The sequence below is a fragment of the Bombina bombina genome, chromosome 4 (genome assembly GCF_027579735.1).
Source record: "Bombina bombina isolate aBomBom1 chromosome 4, aBomBom1.pri, whole genome shotgun sequence".
NCBI lineage: Eukaryota > Metazoa > Chordata > Amphibia > Anura > Bombinatoridae > Bombina > Bombina bombina.
Genome location: NC_069502.1, coordinates 872,390,386 through 872,413,906, shown reverse-complemented (window position 1 = coordinate 872,413,906; position 23,521 = coordinate 872,390,386). Strand labels below are relative to the sequence as shown.

The following is a 23,521-nucleotide window of genomic DNA, read 5'->3' as shown; positions in this document are numbered from 1 at the left end:
CTTCTGTCTTAAGGCCCGTTTTTTCCATCCGGATCTCAAATCTCTAAATTTGAAGACATAGAAATTGAACGCTTGGTCCTTAGTCATAGAGGTTTCTCTGACTCTCTGATTAACACTATAATACAGGATTGTAAGCCTATTTCAAGGAAAATATATCACAAGGTTTGGAAAACCTATATTTCATGGTGTTCCACTCTTGATTATTCTTGGCATTCTTTTAGAAGGTCTATGAGTATGGCTGTAAAGACTGAAACGCGTTAGACAGTGTTGTCTGAACATGTTCATTTATTTTACTGAAGCTTGCTGTTTTTAAGATGTCCGTGAATAAAATATTAAAGAATTTTATATGAAGCACCTTCGTTTGGGAACTCCTTTTTGTTCTACTATTCATTTAGAATTCCTAGGATTCTACGGTTTCTTCAGGATGATTTGGATAAAGGTTTGTCTGCTAATACTTTGAAAGGACAAATCTCTGCTCTATCTGTTTTATTTCACAGAAAGATTTCTAATCTTCCTGATGTTCACTGTTTCGTAAAGGATTTGACTAGTATCTCTCCTCATTGGAGTCTAAATTTGGTATTAAAGACTTTGCAGTCTCCTCCTTTTTAGTCTATGCATTCTTTGGACATTAAACTACTTTTTTGGAAAGTGATATTTCTCTAGGCTATCTCTTCTGCTAGAAGAGTTTCTGGATTGTCTGCTCTCTCTTGTGAGTATCCTTATCTGATTTTCCATCAAGATAAAGCTGTTTTGTGGACTTTGTTTAAATTTTTGCCTAAAGTTGTGAATTCTAACAACATCAATAGGGAGATTCTTGTTCCTTCCTTGTGTCCTAATCCTAATAATACTCTTGAAAGGTCTTTACATTCTTTGGATGTAGTAAGAGCTTGAAATATTAAGTTGAGGGTACTAAAGATTTCAGAAAGACGTCTATTTGTTGTTTTTTTTGTTTTGTTTTTTTGGTTCCAGAAAAGGTCAGAAAGCCTCTGCCATTTCTTTGGCATCTTATTTGAAACTTCTTATTCACAAAGCTTATTTGGAGGTGGGTCAGTTTCCGCCTCAGAGAATTACAGCTCATTCTACAAGATCAAGAATGAAGCTTCAGTTGATCAAATCTGCAAAGCAGCCACTTGGTAAAAATTAGTAAATGTATGCAAAGCAGACCATTTTGATGTTTTTGCTTCTTCGGAAGCAGCTTTTGGTTTAAAGGTTATTCTTGGTAGGAAATATATGATTAAAGGCTTTTTTACGTGTGAGACAACTCATGTAATTTACCTCATTAAATACCCTTGTTCTCTGGTATATATTGGCGAGACTACCCGGAAGGCTCGTGACCGCATGAGCCAGCACAGATCAAACATTAGGTGCAAAAATAAAGAGGCCCCTGTTTCAAGCCATTTTTTAGAGAAGGGCCACAGTGTCAGTCAGATGAGGTGGCAGATCATAGATCATGTAGGCCCCAATAGAAATGGTATGGATAGGGAACGTCTCCTCCAACAAAGAGAAATGTGGTGGATACACCAATTAGCTACATTACAACCAAGGGGTCTAAATAGAGACTATGATCTATCTTGCTTTTTCTGAACATGATATTTTATTATTTTATTTTATCATGCGCCTGCCACACTTTATGATTTAAATAGTTGTATACTCTTCTATTTATTTATCTCACAATATATCTGATGTTGTTTTAGAACTGTCCCAAGAATTTAAGATATATATATACAAAACTCTTCAAGTGACATAGAAAGTGTACTATTGTCAATATGATTCTAAATATAAAATGCCACAACTAATAATCTATCTGCATCCTCAACATTCATTACTGTGTATTGTTTTTATTTAGGTGGTCATTATAGTGTGAGAAACATTAAATTATATAGGCCTTGTGCAATAGTTACATATGACCACTAGAGGGAACCATTTCCCTAGTGTAGGTGCATTTTGGCGCCCTGTGGAGGGTATTTAAATGTTTGTGTGTTGTTAATAAAAATATAGCATGAGGAAGGGGCTGTGATCCCGAAACGTTGCTCTTTGTAATAAACATTGCCTTTTTAACCTTTGGAGTGCTGGAGTTCCATTTTGTGTTTGCTGTGTCCTAATCCTAATAATACTCTTGAAAGGTCTTTACATTCTTTGGATGTAGTAAGAGCTTGAAATATTAAGTTGAGGGTACTAAAGATTTCAGAAAGACGTCTATTTGTTGTTTTTTTTGTTTTGTTTTTTTGGTTCCAGAAAAGGTCAGAAAGCCTCTGCCATTTCTTTGGCATCTTATTTGAAACTTCTTATTCACAAAGTTATTTGGAGGTGGGTCAGTTTCCGCCTCAGAGAATTACAGCTCATTCTACAAGATCAAGTTGCCACATCTTGGGCTATCAAGAATGAAGCTTCAGTTGATCAAATCTGCAAAGCAGCCACTTGGTAAAAATTAGTAAATGTATGCAAAGCAGACCATTTTGATGTTTTTGCTTCTTCGGAAGCAGCTTTTGGTTTAAAGGTTCTTCAGGCAGCTGTCTCAGTTTGATTCTAGTGCCTATGATTTAATTTTTTTTAATTTTTAAGAAAATTTAATTATTTTTTGGTTTTCATTTCTCAGCGGAAATAGCTGCTTTTATTTTTTTATCCCTCCCTCTATAGTTACTCGTGGACTTCCACATATTGAGTATTATATCCCATCAGTAACTAGCTTGTGGACTCTCGCCACCTATATGAAAGAAAACATAATTTATGTAAGAACTTACCTAATAAATTTATTTATTTCATGGTGGCAAGAGTCCAGGAGACCCACCCATTTTTGGGGGGTTATGATTTTTTTTGTTTAAAGTACATTATTTATCCTGTTCCTCTTTTATTCCTTATACACCTCACTAACGGCTAGATTACGAATATTGTGTTAGGCTTAAAAAGCTGCGTTTGGCCGGTCCCAACGCTGCTTTTTAACGCACGCTGGTATTACGAGTCTTGCAGGTACAGGTGTACCGCTCACTTTTTTGGCCAGACTCGGAAATACCGCAAATCCACTTACGTCAATTGCGTATCCTATATTTTCAATGGGACTTGCATAGCGCCGGTATTACGAGTCTGACCAAAAGTGAGAGGTAAACCCTCTCCTGTCAAGACTGGTACCACATTTTAGAGTCAGTAGTTAAGAGTTTTACACTACAACGCCGTAGCATAAAACTCTTAACTAAAGTGCTAAAGAAGTACACTAACACCCATAAACTACCCATTAACCCCTAAACCGAGGCCCCCCCACATTGCAAACACTAAAATAAATATTTTAACACCTAATCTGCTGAACCGGACATCGCCACCACTATAATAAATATATTAACCCCTAAACCGCCGCACTCCCGCATCGCAAACACTATTTAAATATTATTAACCCCTAATATGCCGGCCCTAACATCGCCGCCACCTACCTACATTTATTAACCTCTTATCTGCCGTCCCCAACGTCTTTACCACTATAATAAAGTTATTAACCCCTAAACCTAAGTCTAACCCTCACCCTAACACCCCCTGACTTAAATATAATTACAATAAATCGAAATAAAATTCCTATAATTAACTAAATTATTCCTATTTAAAACTAAATACTTGCCTGTAAAATAAACCCTAAGCTAGCTACAATATAACTAATAGTTACATTGTATCTAGCTTAGGGTTTATTTTATTTTGCAGGCAACTTTGTATTTATTTTAACTAGGTACAATAGTTATCAAATAGTTATTAACTATTTAATAACTACCTAGTTAAAATAAAGACAAATGTACATGTAAAATAAAACCTAACCTAAGTTACAATTACACCTAACACTACACTATAATTAAATGAATTACCTAAATTAAATACAATTCATTACAATTAAATAAAATTATCTAAAGTACAACCCCCCCCCCACTAAATTACAGAAAATAATAAAGAAATTACAAGATTTTTAAACTAATTACACCTAATCTAATCCCCCTAACAAAATAAAAAAGCCCCCCCAAATAAAAAAAGCCCTACACTAAATTACAAATAGCCCGTAAAAGGGCCTTTTGCGGGGCATTGCCCCAAAGTAATCAGCTCTTTTACCTGAAAAAAAAATTACAATTCCCCCCCCCAACATTAAAACCCCTTAAAAAAACCTAACACTAACCCCCTGAAGATCACCTTACCAGAAGACGTCTTCACCCAACCGGGCCGAAGTCCTCAACGAAGCCGGGAGAAGTCTTCATCCAAGTAGAATTCTATCAGCCAATCGGAATTGAAGGGATGCCATATTGGATGATGTCATTTAAAGGAACCTTCATTCTGTGTTTAGGCCGTTGGAAGAAGAGGATGCTCCGCGTCTGATGTCTTGAAGATGGACCCGCTCCTCGCCGGATGGATGAAGATAGAATATATCGTCTGGATGAAGACTTCTGCCCGTCTGGAGGACCATTTCGCCCAACTTGGATGAAGACTTCTTGTTACGGTTGCCTCCAGGCTGGCTGGAAGTTGGACCGTAGAAAAGGATGCTCCTAGCGCTCACCAAAGGAGCAGCAGCACCGTGGCCACTATAACTGCTGCGTAGCCACCATCAGTAATGCAGACTATATGAACCACCGCTGCTGGGCTGGTATCTCGCCGTCTGCTCTGCGCCCTGGACCTACGACCAGGCTCCAGTAGGCGAACCTCTTGCTTCTGTAGCAATCCCTGTAGCTAAGGGAGTATGAAAAACATAGCAATCCCTGTAGTGATTATAAGCTGTCCCCTACAAACATGAGTCAAAGCTGCAAGTTAGAGGGTCAAAAATAGGTCTGATGTGCTGGAGCACACAGCCTCCTTTTTATTGAGGTTACATGCAAACAGGACACTCTCAGGGGGAGGCATAAAATCCCCCATCACACATTTGATATTAGATAGAGAGACACTCCCTTTGACAGGCCACAACATTTACTTCAGCAGATAACATTACACACAATAAAACAATGCAGTCCACCTTATCAATACTAGTCTGATTAGACAATGGGAAAGTCACTAAACCTAATTAGAGCTGATCCCAGCAAACTTGTATTTAGAATAGGTTTCTTGAAGCTGAACAAAATTTAACTCTTAATGGCACACAATGAAACTGAACCAAGTGGGAGAAAGCCAGGGACAAGTCATTTCACAGGTCTGGGGACATAGTCTTAAAGGGGCATTGTTCATCAAAGTCACAATATGTCCCCAGATGGTTCTTAAAGGGCCATACACACCCAATAAAAGTTAATATGTTCTCAGGGGCACAATCTTCCAGGGGCCATAGTCATGTGGAAGGAGGCTGGCAAATAGGCTTCTCCAAAATCCAGGGAAGCAGGGCAATTTTTCATTTAAAGGGCCAGTTACAAACAGCAGTTTGTAACATATCTCCCCTTTTGGAGGGAGACTAACCAGGCACCTGACCTTCTGTCGGTCAGTGCCTAAGTTAGTCTCGCAACCCACCCACAAATAAACACTAGCAGCAAAGCAGCCCCCCCACAACAAGTAGCACTGGCCTGTAAGTTCCAGGTTATAGGATGAAAGTGTAGCATCCTCTGCCTTCCTGGCGCAGCTGGGCAAATAGCTGATGGTACTTGGGGGGCAGAGGCCAGCGGCACTCTGCCCTGGTGCCAGCGCTTCTGCTGGGGTGAGGGGTTTGCAGGCCAGTCCTGTAACAAGGACAAGGTCTGTAGGGCAGAGGCCAGCAGCACTCTGTCCTGATGCCAGCTCTTCTGCTGGGGGAATTGGGGCATAGTCCTGCCCGGTGGCAAAGGGAACGTGGGGGTCAGTGGGGGCCAACATCTCCACTGTTAACCCTGGGCCCAAGTTAGGAGTTAGCTGGGGAGGGGGAGATTGGCTTACCTCCTCCTCCTGATACTCCGGCGGCCGTTGGGAAGGGAGGTCGATGCTCTCCGCTTCCTGTGGAACATGCTGCGGCTGGGGAGAGAGACCGGTTGTCTCCTCTCCCTGGAAGGCACACTCCAGCTGGGGAGGGAGGTCGATGCTCTCCCCTCCCTGTAGCTGGGTCTGTCGCTGGGGATCTGGGCCGCCTGCCCAGCATCCCTGTAGGGCCAGTAGAGAGACTGCGGTCCCATCTCCACCTGCCTGCTGGGGGTCCTCCCAGGACCAGTCTATGAGGCCTGCTGCCTCTGGTATCTCTGGTTGGGGTTGGGGAAGGAGACCGGTTGTCTCTTCCCTCTGCACAGTATACTGCCGCTGGGGAGGGAGGTCGCTGCTCCCCTCTCCCTGTGGAACATGCTGCGGCTGGGGAGAGAGACCAGGTGTCCATACCCTCAAACTCCACAGTTGGCGCTCAAAGGCTCGTGCCGCTTTGTTCTCCGTATCCAATTCCCGGATGATGCGACTGACTACCTCCTGCGCAGGGTCTGGACCATATCGGACTAGCCGCCTCTTTACCTCTGGAACGAAATCCGCGCCCTCATAGCGACGGATCCGGTTGAGGTGCTCTTCACATGGTTCTGACCAGTATCTTGTCAGCTCCATGCTGCTGTAGGTAGGGACGCTGCGCAGTGGCTAGCGTTGGCCTCAATAACTTTCCTACGATACCAGTGCTGTTGTGGTGCTGCTCCTTGCGCTAGGACGCCAATCCCACCGCTGCCGCCAAATGTTACGGTTGCCTCCAGGCTGGCTGGAAGTTGGACCGTAGAAAAGGATGCTCCTAGCGCTCACCAAAGGAGCAGCAGCACCGTGGACACTATAACTGCTGCGTAGCCACCATCAGTAATGCAGACTATATGAACCACCGCTGCTGGGCTGGTATCTCGCCGTCTGCTCTGCGCCCTGGACCTACGACCAGGCTCCAGTAGGCGAACCTCTTGCTTCTGTAGCAATCCCTGTAGCTAAGGGAGTATGAAAAACATAACAATCCCTGTAGTGATTATAAGCTGTCCCCTACAAACATGAGTCAAAGCTGCAAGTTAGAGGGTCAAAAATAGGTCTGATGTGCTGGAGCACACAGCCTCCTTTTTATTGAGGTTACATGCAAACAGGACACTCTCAGGGGGAGGCATAAAATCCCCCATCACACATTTGATATTAGATAGAGAGACACTCCCTTTGACAGGCCACAACATTTACTTCAGCAGATAACATTACACACAATAAAACAATGCAGTCCACCTTATCAATACTAGTCTGATTAGACAATGGGAAAGTCACTAAACCTAATTAGAGCTGATCCCAGCAAACTTGTATTTAGAATAGGTTTCTTGAAGCTGAACAAAATTTAACTCTTAATGGCACACAATGAAACTGAACCAAGTGGGAGAAAGCCAGGGACAAGTCATTTCACAGGTCTGGGGACATAGTCTTAAAGGGGCATTGTTCATCAAAGTCACAATATGTCCCCAGATGGTTCTTAAAGGGCCATACACACCCAATAAAAGTTAATATGTTCTCAGGGGCACAATCTTCCAGGGGCCATAGTCATGTGGAAGGAGGCTGGCAAATAGGCTTCTCCAAAATCCAGGGAAGCAGGGCAATTTTTCATTTAAAGGGCCAGTTACAAACAGCAGTTTGTAACACTTCTCCCAGCTTCGTTGAGGACTTCGGCCCGGTAAGGTGGTTAGTGTTAGGTTTTTTTAAGGGGGGGTTGGGTGGGTTTTAGAGTAGGGTTGGTTGTGTGGGTGGTGGGTTTTAATGTTGGGGGGGGAATTGTAATTTTTTTTCAGATAAAAGAGCTGATTACTTTGGGGCAATGCGCCGCAAAAGGCCCTTTTAAGGGCTATTGATAGTTTAGTTAGGGGGATTAGATTAGGTGTAATTAGTTTAAAAATCTTGTAATTTCTTTATTATTTTCTTTTATTTAGTGTTTGTTTTTTTGTACTAATAATAATACTAATAATAATAATTTTATTTAATTGTAATTAATTGTATTTAATTTAGGTAATTAATTTAATTATAGTGTAGTGTTAGGTGTAATTGTAACTTAGGTTACGTTTTATTTTACAGGTAAATTTGTCTTTATTTTAACTAGGTAGTTATTAAATAGTTAATAACTATTTAATAACTATTCTACCTAGTTAAAATAAATACAAAGTTGCCTGTAAAATAAAAATAAACCTTAAGATAGCTACAGTGTAACTATTAGTTATATTGTAGCTATTTTAGGGTTTATTTTATAGGTAAGTATTTAGTTTTATATAGGAATTATTTAGTTAATTGTAGTAATTTTATTTAGATTTATTTAAATTATATTTAAGTTAGGGGGGTTAGGGTTAGACTTAGGTTTAGGGGTTAATAACTTTATTATAGTGGTGACGACGTTGGGGGCGGCAGATTAGGGGTTAATAAATATAATGTAGGTGTCGACGATGTTGGGGGCAGCAGATTAGGGGATCATAAGTATAATGTAGGTGGCGGCGGTGTCCTGAGCGGCAGATTAGGGGTTAATAATATAATGTAGGTGTCAGCGATGTCGGGGGCGGCAGATTAGGGGTTAATAAGTGTATTAAGATTAGGGGTGTTTAGACTCGGGTGTTCATGTTAGGATGTTAGGTGTAGACATAAATTTTATTTCCCCATAGGAATCAATGGGGCTGCTTTAGGAACTTTATGCTGCTTTTTTGCAGGTGTTAGTTTTTTTTTCAGCCGGCTCTCCCCCATTGATTCCTATGGGGAAATCGTGCACAAGCACGTTCAGCCAGCTCACCGCTAACGTAAGCAGCGCTGGTATTGAGGTGAGATGTGGAGCAAAAGTTTGCTCTTCGCTCACTTTTTTGCGGTTAACGTCGGGTTTCTAAAAACCCGCAATACCAGCGCTGTCTGTAAGTGAGCGGTGAGCTTAAACTGCTCGTTAGCACCGCACAGCTTCTAACGCAAAACTCGTAATCTAGGTGTAACTTAGCTATACGTTAAACTGAGGTATGAGTGAGGTGGGAGGTGTATTTATAGGCATTTGAGGTTTGGGAAACTTTGCCCCCTCCTGGTAGGAATGTATATCCCATCGGTAAATAACTCGTGGACTCTCGCCACCATGAAAGAAATGAATTTATTATGTAAATTCTTACATAAATTATGTTTTTTCAGTTGAATTAATCAGTTTTATTTACTTTAATTCCTTTGTGACCAAGCACAGGAATTGCTGAATCCTGGTCTGTTTTTGTTGCTCAGATACGGGTTTTGGTCACACCTAATTAACAGCATTTCCCCCTACGACAATAATCTGTACATGAGACCTTTCTTTCTCTCTTTTTCTGTGTTTAGGCTCCTGTTAATGTGACGATCACGTACAATACACATCACTGCGTTTGTCAGTAGAGGAGAAACATTCTAAGAATATCTGACAAATTCAGTTGCTGAACAATGCAATGTCTGACAAGACCGAGAACCAAACCTCAGACATTCCTGATGCACAAGGAGGTAAGCAGAACGTCACGTGCATGTCACCTGGTTTTGTCATCAGAATGGTATAATATTTACAGTAACCTCAGTGATCTGATCACCATAAAGGCAGATAGCAGTCAGTACTTTGCCGGTGCTGTACAGAAGTTTCTGCTAAGCAGGATTTAAAAACCCTTTACCCTTGTTAACAACAAGATCAGCACCAGGTACACACACTCAGTGTCAGTCCTTGCTTAAAGGGAGATGAAAGCCTTTCTAAGTTCAGACAGAGCATATCCTTGTAAGACACTTTTAAATTTCCTTCTGTTATCAAGTGTATTTTGTACTCTTGGTATATTTTGATGAAAAATGTATGTACATACCATGATACCCTTAGCAGCAGCAGTGCACTACTGTGAGCTAGCTGGTGGCTACACACATTTTTCTCTGATACAATAGCCAAATTTAGTATTATTAATCATAAATCGTGGGAACAAAAAACCTAAGTTGTTATTTTTTTCTTTATATAAAGACGTGAAAGTCAGAGACAGGATTGCATGGTCACATATCACAATATCCTCTATTTTAGCCTCTGTTTCCAGAATGGAGAGTCTACTAAAAAAAAAATCTATCCTGGAGAAGGTTTTGTGTGTTTTAGACTGGCAGGTAAATACCTGATTATCTGGGTTTTTAGACCTATTAACCCTTAAGGTTTTTTTATTTGTGCTATTATACCTTATTATTTGTGTTAATAGTTTTTTTTCCCCAGATATAAATGTATTACGGAATAGAAAATATGTGCTATTAATTAAAAAATGTGATACTATTATCTAGATCAGGGGTTAGCAACCTTGGGCCCCCAGATGTTTTGGAACTACATTTCCCATGATGGTCAGGCAGCCTAAAGAGTGTCTCATCATGAGAATTGTACTTCCAAAACATCTGGGGGCAAAGGTTGCTGACCCCTGCTCTAGATCATTCAGTGCAAAACAAGAAAAAAATAAGCGATGGGGGGGAAGTGTCATTGTCTTAAAACTTTTCTATAAACCTATTTTATACCCTGTGCCATGTACTATTGGGTAATTTCCTGCTGTAATTACAGGGCGTCTAGAGGAAAACCCGGGTACTGGGCTATTAAATGTAAAGGAAGAGGAGGAAACAGATGACATGAATAGTTATCAGACTGAAATACATTGGTCCCTCCTTGCCGGTGAGTAGTTAATAATAATAATATCATCATTTATTTGTATAGCGCCGCAAAATTCCGTAGCGCTGGGTACAATGATAGGGTTATACTATGACATAGATTTGTGATAAAATACAAAACATAACAAAACTAAACAAATTTAGTACAGGAGGAAGAGGGCCCTGCTTCGGAGAGCTCACAGTCTATAGGTTTAGAGTGCAGAGACATAAGGTTGGGGTAGCTTGTTACATCGATTGTATTTGCAGCAGTGAGTCAGACAGTTCATGTACATGTATTAGTTTGGTTCGGATGAGGGATGGAGGAGAGATGGTATGCCTCTCTGAATAGGTGAGTTTTCAAGGAGCGTCTGAAGCTATACAAGGTTGGAGACAGTCTTATGGAGCGGGGTGGAGATTTCCAGAGGACAGGAGCAGCACGTGCAAAGTCTTGGGAGTGGGACGTAGAGATAACAGGAGTGTAGAGACGTAGGTCAGAGGTTGATCAAAGAGGACGGGATGGGGAATATTTCACGATGAGAGAGGCAATATAGTTGGGAGTTAGACTGTTGAGTGCTTTGTAAGTTAGGGTTAATACTTTAAATTGTATTCTGAGTGTATGGGGAGCCAGTGTAGAGACTGGCAGAGCGGAGCAGCTGATGTAGATCGGCGACTTGGGTGCATGAGTCTATGAGAAGGATTCATAATAAATTGGAGTAGTTATACGTGAGAGTCTGCCGGGGCTGTGCACACAGTTACTTACTGCCCTCCCTTGTAGTTTACTGTGGTTTATAAGCGCAGATAACACAATCAGTTTAACCCTTGTTTAGTTCATAGCAGATATATTCCAGAATAAAGGTCTTAAAGGGATATGAAACCCAAAAAATGTTTTTTTTTGTGAATCAGGCAGAGAATACCATTTAAAACTTTCTATCTATTACCAATTTTGCTTCTTTCACACAATATTCTTTGTTGAAGAGCACTACATGGCAGGGAATAATTCCACCATATAGTGCTCTTGCAAAAAGATTACATTCTTGCAAACTGCTGCCATATAGTGCTCCAGACACATGCACGCCCCTGAGCTCACGTCTCTGCTTTTCAACAAAAGATACAATGTGCACAAAGATAATATGATAATGGAAATACATTGTAAAGGTGTTTAAAACTACATGATCTATCTGAATCTTTTAAAGGTATGGGAAACCCTTTCTTTCATGATTTTGATAGAGCATACCTAGCTATGCTTTTCAACAAAGGATACCTAAAAAATGAAGCAAATTAGATAATAGAAGTAAATTGGAAAGATGTTTAAAATTGGGTGCTCTATCTCAATCACAAAAGAAAATAATCTGGGGTTCCTGACCCTTTAAGCTAAAAAGTAAGAGTTGAGGGAAAGTATCACAGAGTGTGTATTTTATATAGTCCGGGAAGTACACAAACTGTTTTATGGTTAAAGTGATGGTAAAAAAAAAGGGGTGTTAAACTCACCCTGAATATGCCGTTGCACATCGCTAAACTCAGTGCCTCCGGCCGCCCACTGCACATCGCTCTTCTACCAATGAGGTGACGCTTGCACCTCTAAACCAATAGCCGTACGTGCATGCAGAAACCTATCAGTTGACACGCACGGCTATTGGTTTGAGGTGCATATGTCGCCTCAATGAAGAAGTTCAATGTGCCGTGGGTGGCTGCAGCCGCTGAGTTTAGCGATGTGCAACGGCACATTCAGGGTGAGTTTAGCACCCTTTCTTTTTTACACATATGATCACTGAACCTCTACTTGATTTTTAGTGATGATAAATCCTAGCGCTTGTTATACGCTTGGATTTACCATCACTTTAAGTTTTATAAATATTAAATCATGGGATTTAAAACTAAATAAAAAATGAAGATAACAGTGATATAGTGAAAGCTGAGATAACAGAAGATCTGTGTGTAACGCCTCAGCTGGAAGCCCTATATGAGGAAAACAAGGACAGTATCAGCCCAGGTAAGTGCGGACTTGTGTCTGAGGGACACAGGTTACAGGTAAGTGCGCACGTATGTTGTGTGTGAGGTACTTGGGTGCCTGAGAGTTATGAGTTACTGGTGAGTAAGCATATATATTCTGTTTGCAGTATGTGTGTTACAGGTAAGTGTGAATGTATATTGTATGTGAGTTAGATGGGTTACAGGGGCATAAACCAGTGACAGTATCAGCCCAGGTGTGTGTGAACTTACAGGTGAGTGTGCATGTATCTTGTGTGTGAGTTATATGGGATACAGGTGAGTATTTACATATATTGTGTGTGAGGTACATAGGTTACAGATGAGGAAACTAGTTACAGTATCAGCCCAAATGAGTGTGCATGTGTCTTGTTTCTGAGGGACGTGGGTTACAGGTAAGTGTGCACATACTGTATGTTGTGTCTGAGGTGGGTGCACACACAGGTTTGTGCCTTAGGGATGCAGGTTACAGGTGAGTGTGCACTTGTGTTGTGTCTGAGGGACACAGGTTACAGGTGAGTGTGCTGGTGTGTTGTGTCTGAGGGACACAGGTTACAGGTGAGTGTGCACTTGTGTTGTGCCTGAATTATGTGGTTTACAGGTAAGTCCATATATGTTGTGTGTGTGGTTTACAAATTAGTGTACATGTACAGTATGTTGCGTTTGAGAGATGGGGTTTATAGGCAAATGTCCATTTATGTTGTGTCTGTCGCACATTTGTTACAGGTAAGTGTGCATGTATGTTGTGTCTGATTCTTGGGTCGCAGGTAAATTTACATAGTCAGTGTGATACTAAATAATTCTCTTGTGTGGCCATAGATATTTTTGGGTAGCCACTTAATTTTATTTATATATAACGAGAAATACATTGATACATCCCACATGCACTACAAACAACTTACACATATGTGTGCATTCTCACTGTACAGGCAGTATGGATGTGAAGCCTTCAGATGGCTCAGTGGTTGAGTATGGAGGAGAACCGTATGAGTGTGATCAGGTGAAGACTGAGGAGGATGAAGTTCCTATAAATACGGATACAGGTGATTAACACATATTACGTAAAGGGAAGATTCTGTGGTGGTGACATTGTGTCTCTTGTAAATAACAGTTATATCTGCTCAACTTTAAATGATTACATCTTTGCTCTCCCTGATAATACTTACTAGTTAGAACGACTTTCCTGAGGGGTCTGGCCAGAACTTCCCCACTCCCCTGGTTACCTGAATATAGGTAACCCTTTAAAGGGACACTTAACTCAAAATAAACTTTTATGATTCAGAAAGAACATGCAATTTTAAGAAGCTTTCCAATTTACATCCATTATCAATTTTTGCACAGTCTTTTTATAGCCACACTTTATGTGCACAAGCTCACAGGGTATACTATACTAGTCTATACTTGGCTAATATCTGCCACATGATACCGCGGGCCGGAAAATAGGGAAAACAATACATTTGAAAATTATCTGTTTTTGTGAAATTTAGAGTAGGTGTTATTGCATTGTCTTTTTATAATACACTTGTTAATTATGCAATTCTACTACATTGAGTTGTCCTTTAAGTACCACCCCCTCCACCTCCTAGTGTTGTCCAGCCATCAGTTGGACAGGACGAGGAGACCCTCTCTTGGTGTTTCTTTACTTGGCTTCCCCGGGCATTTTTTTTTTTTTTGTTAGCTTTTGCTGAACCCCTAAGCGAGGTCAACCTTCTGTTTCACTTGCTTCATATGACTCTGTTGTATCTTTGCCCTTGGGAACTGGTGTGGCGTTCTGGCAGTGGGTTCTTGCTTCCTGAGTTCCCGCTAGGGACCACCATCTTGCCGTTATGTCATTTGGATGCAACATTTCTAGGGCCTCATTTGAGGGCTTTCTTAAAGCTTTCACATGGGCCTTCACAGTAGTGAACCAGTACTCCACTAGTTTCTTCCCCATGAAGATTTGTACCTGTTTGGCTATTCAGTGAGGGGTTAGACTTTCAGACCACAGTTAGGTCTTGTATTTTTCTGGCATAATTTTGCTATACTTAAATACTTATTTCTCTTGTAAGGTGTATCCAGTCCACGGATCATCCATTACTTGTGGGATATTCTCCTTCCCAACAGGAAGTTGCAAGAGGATCACCCACAGCAGAGCTGCTATATAGCTCCTCCCCTAACTGCCATACCCAGTCATTCTCTTGCAAGCTCTCAACATAGCTGGAGGTAGTAAGAGGAAAGTGGTGTAATATAGTTAGTTTTTTCTTCAATCAAAAGTTTATTGTTTTTAAATGGTACCGGAGTTGTACTATTTTATCTCAGGCAGCATTTAGAAGAAGAATCTGCCTGCGTTTTTCTATGATCTTAGCAGAAGTAACTAAGATCCACTGCTGTTCTCACATATGTCTGAGGAGTGAGGTAACTTCAGAGGGAGAATGGCGTGCAGGTTATCCTGCAATAAGGTATGTGCAGTTTAAGTTTTTCTAGGGATGGAATTTGCTAGAAAAAAGCTGCTGATACCGGATTAATGTAAGTTAAGCCTAAATACAGTGATTTAATAGCGACTAGTATCAGGCTTGCTATCAGAGTTATATACTCTGATTAATGTGCAATATAAAACGTTTGCTGGAATGTTTAATCGTTTTTATATATGCTTTGGTGATAAAACTTATTGGGGCCTAGTTTTTTCCACATGGCTGGCTTGATTTTTGCCTAGAAACAGTTTCCTGAGGCTTTCCACTGTTGTAATATGAGTGGGAGGGGCCTATTTTAGCGCTTTTTTGCGCAGTTAAAATTACAGACAGAGACATTCAGCTTCCCTCAGCAGTCCCCTGCATGCTTTAGGACATCTCTGAAGGGCTCAAAAGGCTTCAAAAGTCATATATTGAGGAAGGTAAAGCCACAGTGAAGCTGTGGCAGTTGTTGTGACTGTTTAAAAAACGTTTTTTTCAATTTGTTAATCCGTTTTTTGTATTAAGGGGTTAATCATCCATTTGCAAGTGGGTGCAATGCTCTGCTAACTTGTTACATACACTGTAAAAATTTCGTTAGTTTAACTGCCTTTTTTCACTGTTATTTCAAATTTTAGCAAAATTTGTTTCCCTTAAAGGCACAGTAACGTTTTTTATATTGCTTGTTTAACTTGATGTAAAGTGTTTTCCAAGCTTGCTAGTCTCATTGCTAGTCTGTATAAACATGTCTGACATAGAGGGAACTCCTTGTTCATTATGTTTAAAAGCCATGGTGGAACCCCATATGAGAATGTGTACTAAATGTATTGATTTCACTTTAAACAATAAAGATCAGCTTTTATCTTTAAAAAATTTATCACCAGAGGATTCTGGCGAGGGGGAAGTTATGCCGACTAACTCTCCCCACGTGTCAGACCCTTTGACTCCTGCTCAAGGGACTCGCGCTAAAATGGCGCCAAGTACATCAAAGACGCCCATAGCGATTACTTTGCAGGACATGGCGGCAATCATGGATAATACCCTGTCAGCGGTATTAGCCAGACTGCCGGAATTCAGAGGAAAGCGCGATAGCTCTGGGGTTAGACTAATACAGAGCGCGCAGATGCCTTAAGGCCCATGTCTGATACTGCGTCACAATATGCAGAAGCTGAGGAAGGAGAGCTTCAGTCTGTGGGTGACATTTCTGATTCGGGGAAACCTGATTCAGATATTTCTACTTTTAAATTTAAGCTTGAGAACCTCCGTGTATTGCTTGAGGAGGTGTTAGCTGCTCTGAATGACTGTGACACAATTGCAGTACCAGAGAAATTGTGTAGACTGGATAAATACTATGCAGTGCCGGTGTGTACTGATGTTTTTCCAATACCTAAAAGGTTTACAGAAATCATTAATAAGGAGTGGGATAGACCCGGTGTGCCGTTTTCCCCCCCCTCCTATTTTTAGAAAAATGTTTCCGACAGACGCCACCACACGGGACTTATGGCAGACGGTCCCTAAGGTGGAGGGAGCAGTTTCTACTTTAGCAAAGCGTACCACTATCCCTGTCGAGGACAGTTGTGCTTTTTCAGATCCAATGGATAAAAAATTAGAAGGTTACCTTAAGAAAATGTTTATTCAACAAGGTTTTATCCTGCAGCCCCTTGCATGCATTGCTCCTGTCACTGCTGCTGTGGCGTTCTGGTTTGAGTCTCTGGAAGAGGCCTTTCAGACAGCTACTCCATTGACTGAAATACTTGACAAGCTTAGAACACTTAAGCTAGCTAATTCTTTTGTTTCTGACGCCATTGTTCATTTGACTAAACTAACGGCTAAGAATTCTGGATTCGCCACCCAGGCGCGTAGGGCGCTATGGCTTAAATCTTGGTCAGCTGACGTGACTTCAAAGTCTAAATTACTTAACATTCCCATCAAGGGGCAGACCCTATTCGGGCCTGGTTTGAAGGAAATTATTGCTGACATTAGTGGAGGTAAGGGTCATACCCTTCCTCAAGACAGGGCCAAATTAAAGGCCAAACAGTCTAATTTTCATGCCTTTCGAAACTTCAAGGCAGGTGCAGCATCAACTTCCTCTGCTACAAGACAAGAGGGAACTTTTGCTCAATCCAAGTCGGGCTGGAAACCTAACCAGTCCTGGAACAAAGGCAAGCAGGCTAGAAAGCCTGCTGCTGCCTCTAAGACAGCATGAAGGAACGGCCCCCTATCCAGTAACGGATCTAGTAGGGGTCAGACTTTCTCTCTTCGTCCAGGCGTGGGCAAGAGATGTTCAGGATCCCTGGGCGTTGGAGATCATATCTCAGGGATATCTTCTGGACTTCAAAGCTTCCCCTCCTCAAGGGAGATTTCACCTTTCGAGATTATCTGTAAACCAGATAAAGAAAGAGGCATTCTTACACTGTGTGCAAGACCTCCTAGTTATGGGAGTGATCTGTCCAGTTCCACAGTCGGAACAGAGACAGGTTTTTTATTCAAATCTGTTTGTGGTTCCCAAAAAAGAGGGAACCTTCAGACCCATTTTGGATCTAAAGATCTTAAACAAATTCCTCAGAGTTCCATCGTTCAAAATGGAAACTATTCGGACCATCCTACCTATGATCCCGGAGGGTCAGTACATGACCACAGTGGATTTGAAGGATGCTTACCTTCACATACCGATTCACAAAGATCATCATCAGTTCCTAAGGTTTGCCTTTCTGGACAGGCATTACCAATTTGTGGCTCTTCCCTTCGGGTTAGCTACAGCTCCAAGAATCTTTACAAAGGTTCTGGGATTGCTTCTGGCGGTCCTAAGACCGCGAGGTATATCAGTGGCCCCTTATCTGGACGACATTCTGATACAGGTGTCAAGCTTTCAGATTGCCAAGTCACATACGGACATAGTTCTGGCATTTCTCAGGTCACATGGGTGGAAGGTGAACGAGGAAAAGAGTTCTCTATCCCCACTCACAAGAGTCTCCTTCCTAGGGACTCTGATAGATTCTGTAAAAATGAAGATTTACCTGACAGAATCCAGGTTATCAAAGCTTCTAAAATCTTGCCGTGTTCTTCATTCTATTCCGCGCCCTTCGGTGGCTCAGTGTATGGAAGTAATAGGCTTGATGGTAGCGGCGATGGACATAGTGCCATTTGCGCGACTACATCTCAGACCGCTGCAACTATGCATGCTCAGTCAGTGGAATGGGGATTACACAGATTTGTCCCCTCTGCTAAATCTGGATCAAGAGACCAGAGATTCTCTTCTCTGGTGGCTATCTCGGGTCCATCTGTCCAAAGGTATGACCTTTCGCAGCCCAGATTGGACAATTGTAACAACAGATGCCAGCCTTCTAGGTTGGGGTGCAGTCTGGAATTCCCTGAAGGCTCAGGGATCGTGGACTCAGGAGGAGAAACTCCTCCCAATAAATATTCTGGAGTTAAAAGCAATATTCAATGCTCTTCTAGCTTGGCCTCAGTTAGCAACCCTGAGGTTCATCAGATTTCAGTCGGACAACCTCACGACTGTGGCTTACATCAACCATCAAGGGGGAACCAGGAGTTCCCTAGTGATGTTAGAAGTCTCCAAGATAATTCGCTAGGCAGAGACTCACTCTTGCTACCTATCAGCAATCCATATCCCAGGTGTAGAGAACTGGGAGGCGGATTTTCTAAGTCTTCAGACTTTTCATCCGGGGGAGTGGGAACTCCATCCGGAGGTGTTTGCTCAATTGGTTCATCGTTGGGGCAAACCAGAACTGGATCTAATGGCGTTTCGCCAGAACGCCAAGCTTCCTTGTTACGGATCCAGGTCCAGGGACCCAGAAGCGGCACTGATAGATGCTCTAGCAGCGCCTTGGTTCTTCAACCTGGCTTATGTGTTTCCACCGTTTCCTCTGCTCCCTCGACTGATTGCCAAAATCAAACAGGAGAGAGCATCTGTGATCTTGATAGCGCCTGCGTGGCCACGCAGGACCTAGTATGCAGACCTAGTGGACATGTCATCCTTTCCACCATGGACCCTGCCTCTGAGACAAGACCTTCTACTACAAGGTCCTTTCAATCATCCGAATCTAATTTCTCTGAGACTGACTGCATGGAGATTGAACGCTTGATTTTATCAAAGCGTGGCTTCTCCGAGTCAGTCATTGATACCCTTATACAGGCACGAAAGCCTGTCACCAGGAAAATCTACCATAAGATATGGCGTAAATACCTTTATTGGTGTGAATCCAAGAATTACTCATGGAGTAAGGTTAGGATTCCTAGGATATTGTCCTTTCTCCAAGCGGGTTTGGAAAAAGGATTATCAGCTAGTTCTTTAAAGGGACAGATTTCTGCTCTGTCTATTCTTTTGCACAAGCGTCTGGCAGAAGTTCCAGACGTTCAAGCTTTTTGTCAGGCTTTGGTTAGAATTAAGCCTGTGTTTAAACCTGTTGCTCCCCCATGGAGCTTAAACTTGGTTCTTAAAGTTCTTCAAGGGGTTCCGTTTGAACCCCTTCATTCCATTGATATCAAACTTTTATCTTGGAAAGTTCTGTTTTTGATGGCTATTTCCTCGGCTCGGAGAGTCTCTGAGTTATCTGCCTTACAATGTGATTCTCCTTATCTGATTTTCCATTCAGATAAAGTAGTTCTGCGTACAAAACCTGGGTTTTTACCTAAGGTAGTTTCTAACAAGAATATCAATCAAGAGATTTTTGTTCCATCATTGTGTCCTAACCTTCTTCAAAGAAGGAACGCCTTTTACATAATCTGGACGTGGTCCGTGCTTTAAAGTTTTACTTACAAGCTACTAAAGTTTTTCGCCAAACATCTACACTGTTTGTTGTTTACTCTGGACAGAGGAGAGGTCAAAAAGCTTCGGCAACCTCTCTTTCTTTTTGTCTTCGGAGCGTAATACGCTTAGCCTATGAGACTGCTGGACAGCATCCCCCTGAAAGGATTACAGCTCATTCTACTAGAGCTGTGGCTTCCACCTGGGCCTTTAAAAATGAGGGTTCTGTTGAACAGATTTGCAAGGCGGCGACTTGGTCTTCGCTTCATACCTTTTCAAAATTTTACAAATTTGATACTTTTGCTTCTTCGGAGGCTATCTTTGGGAGAAAGGTTCTACAGGCAGTGGTTCCTTCCATTTAAGCCTGCCTTGTCCCTCCCTTCATCCGTGTACTTTAGCTTTGGTATTGGTATCCCACAAGTAATGGATGATCCGTGGACTGGATACACCTTACAAGAGAAAACATAATTTATGCTTACCTGATAAATTTATTTCTCTTGTGGTGTATCCAGTCCACGGCCCGCCCTGTCTTTTTAAGGCAGGTCTAAATTTTAATTTAAACTACAGTCACCACTGCACCCTATGGTTTCTCCTTTCTCGGCTTGTTTCGGTCGAATGACTGGATATGGCAGTTCGGGGAGGAGCTATATAGCAGCTCTGCTGTGGGTGATCCTCTTGCAACTTCCTGTTGGGAAGGAGAATATCCCACAAGCAATGGATGATCCGTGGACTGGATACACCACAAGAGAAATACATTTATCAGGTAAGCATAAATTATGTTTTTGCTCATCTATGCTGTTTTATATTGTGCATGAAGCCCTCTTCTATTAAGCCTGCAACAGCCCAGGAAGCTTATGACATGTTACTGAGGTATGTGGATTTTTTCTTTATTTGTGCCTACACATTACTTTATTGTATAATTATTTTGCTGATGGCCGCCTGCATTATATTGTTAGCTTTATTTTAGCCCTGAGTCTAAGCTTATTTTTTTCATTAAGTACCAATCCTTGTTTGAAAGATAAAAATTTGAGATCTATAGGGGAAATCCAACAGCCAGTTTAACTCCTTTCGTCAATCGGGATTCTCAGAAGTATGAGCCCTCAAAATATACATTGAAGCTTAATCCAGTCTAGAATACATCCAAGCGGATCAAGAGGTCTACTTCCAATACTAAATCTGCATGAAGGTTTGACTCCCTATCCAGAGTCATTGTTTGTAGGGGACAGGTTAAGCCAGGCAAGTAATTGTCTCTGTTCTTATGTTAGAACAAGCAAAATTATTCTATTCTGATCTGTTTTTGTTCCAAAGATGGAAGGAATTTTCAGGCCCATTTTGGATTTGAATCTTTTGAACAATATTCTTCAGTGTTCTTTCTTTCAAGACAGAAACTGTCAGATATATTCTCTCTTGGGTCCTCCAAGGTTAGTTCATGACAACAATAGACTTGAAACCCTATCTCAAGGATCATCGCTGATTTCTTTGTTTTCCCTTCGTGGACAGACATTATCAATTTGCAGCTTTTCTATGTGGTCTTGCTACAGCTTGCAGTACTTTTACAAAAGTTCTGTGTGTGCTTCTGTAAGTCGTCAAAAGCACAGGGAATAGTGGTGGCACCATACTTGGACAATACTTTGGTTCATGCTCCCTCTTTACTCTTATTGACTGCTCATTCTGAGAAACTGCTTTGGTTTCTTCGCAGTTATAACTGGGAAGTAAATGTTGCAAAGAGTGTTGGCTTCACTTACAAGTGTTCTTTCTGGGTGTGATCATAGACTCAATTTCCATGCGACTGTTTTTGACAAATCTTTGCAAGCTCAAGCTGCAATCTGCTTGTCTAAATCTACAGTTTCTATCGCACGTTTCTGTAGTCCAGTGCATGGAGGTAGTGGGTCTGATGGTGGCAGCATCAGATTCTATTCAGTTTGCAAGATTCCCTTTGCGCTCACTGCAAAAATGCAGGTTATGGCAGTAGTATGGAGACCATTCCTACTTGAATCAGATTAATTAATCTACACCAGGGTTTTCAAACTTAAATTACCTGGGGGCCGCTGGACACTTATCTTCTCCCATGGGGACTGCTTGCAAAATTTCAAACTTCAAAAACAAAATTTAACTATATACAGTACTAGTTAGTGCTTGCCATCCTTCACAACTTAGTGCCAGACACTTTGCAGTGTTTGTTCTGAGTTAAATGAGCAAAGTCTGCTTTAAGTGAGTTAGCAGTTTAGACCCTAGTAACAGCCTGGAGATGGGTATCAGTTAGCCTAAACCTGATTCTAGATTTGTTAAAGTTCGTAGTCGAAAATATTTTTTTGCACAGATATGTACTTCCAAGTAAACACATAACTTGTTTGAATAGTTTGGACTTCCCTGGGAAGGTAGCTGGTAACTTTCAAAAACTGACCTATAATTGTTTCCCTGTGCATCTCTGAACTTGGCTTTGAGGTCAGTGCTGCATTGCAGTTCTATAAGTTCCATTTGCAGCACATTTGGAGCACTGTTAAAGGGGTCTGCAAAAATCAGGAAAGTTGCATTGTGAGTAAATTCCTGTTGGAGAATCTCAATGGCAGCAGCATATTTATCAACACTAAATACAGAAAGTTCTCCACTCTTTTCTTCAATTAGGGACTTGCATGTTGGAAAATGGCTGAGGTTTTTCTTGCAAACCTTTACCATGCAATCTTTATGAAACTGTCCTTCAGTAGATGGCTTCCTTGCTTTTGCAACTTGCTCACTCACTACATGGCTAGCCATCCCTTTCTTCTGCCTCATACTTTGCATACTGATCAGCATTTTTAGTAGTATAATGCCGTAAATATCTTTGAGAAAGGGCCAGAACGGCGTGAAACGCGTCCTATGATGTAGGATCTGTTCTGATTGAACCTACACTCCTCCCATTATGTCCTGTGACTTGTAAGTTTTTAAGGCTTCAATAAATATGAACTTTTAACTTCTTTAATAGGGCTGTGTAACAGATTGAAGGGTTAAAATGTTAAAAATGAATTCCTGGTAGTATGGTGGGGGAGCGATTGGTATGTGCCTCTGGCTGGTGCAGACCGTAATAATTGCTCCTTCTGGACGGTGCTCAGTAATGAAAGTCAGAGTGCAGACTGTGTTCTGATTTACGCTGAGCACCACGAAGGAGCAGTTAAACGTGGTGCATCCAACAGAGGTGCAGAGCACACTGCTCCTTCACTAGACCACCAGGGATTCATTTTTTTAACAGGTTTAACCCCTCATTGGACCACAAATGAATACTTTTAATTTAATATATTGACGTTTTTCAACAAAAGTCTGAATAAAAAGGAAACGACCTTAAGGTTGAGGTTGACCATGCTCATATGCCGCAGCCTACTAGGACATTTTCCAGTATCCTGGTGGGCCAGTCCAGCAGGTCACATGTAACCGGTCTATGGGCCGGAAACGACCCACGGGCTGGGACTTTGAGACCCCTTTTCTAGACCCATTAGTCCCACAAATTCTGTCTTGGTGGATTTCCCCTATTCCAATTGCTTAAGGGATGGTTTTTTTGGCAGTCATATTATGTAATTTCCATGGACACCAGCCTATTAAGCTGGGTAGTGGTCTGGGGTCCTATAAATGCAAATATTACCTCATATTTGATAATTTAGACAAAAGCAGACGGCAAATGATATAATACGGACTAAAAAACTCTCAAGCATCTTTTTGAAATATTCTAATAACCCAAACTATAAAAATAGGGAAAATAATGTAATGGTTAAAAAGGAAAGAGAAAATAATTTATAACAATAAGCGGAGGAAAATTTAAGAAAATGTGCAAATATCTCAGGTAATATCCTTATGA

The 23,521-nt window shown here is 41.4% G+C and overlaps 1 protein-coding gene across 2 annotated transcripts in view; it reads left to right on the top strand.

Annotated features, from left to right (window-relative positions):
• Nucleotides 1-23,521, top strand: part of LOC128657381 (gastrula zinc finger protein XlCGF26.1-like) — a 72,918-nt gene that overhangs the window by 18,481 nt on the left and 30,916 nt on the right. Inside the window, exons 2-4 of one of the 2 annotated variants that reach the window (XM_053711711.1) lie at nt 9,214-9,369; nt 10,433-10,540; nt 13,431-13,544. In XM_053711711.1, the coding sequence (XP_053567686.1) occupies nt 9,318-9,369; nt 10,433-10,540; nt 13,431-13,544 (274 nt within the window). In that variant the 5' untranslated portion in view covers nt 9,214-9,317. The remainder of the gene's footprint in view (nt 1-9,213; nt 9,370-10,432; nt 10,541-13,430; nt 13,545-23,521) is intronic. The other variant, XM_053711712.1, reaches the window with a different exon arrangement.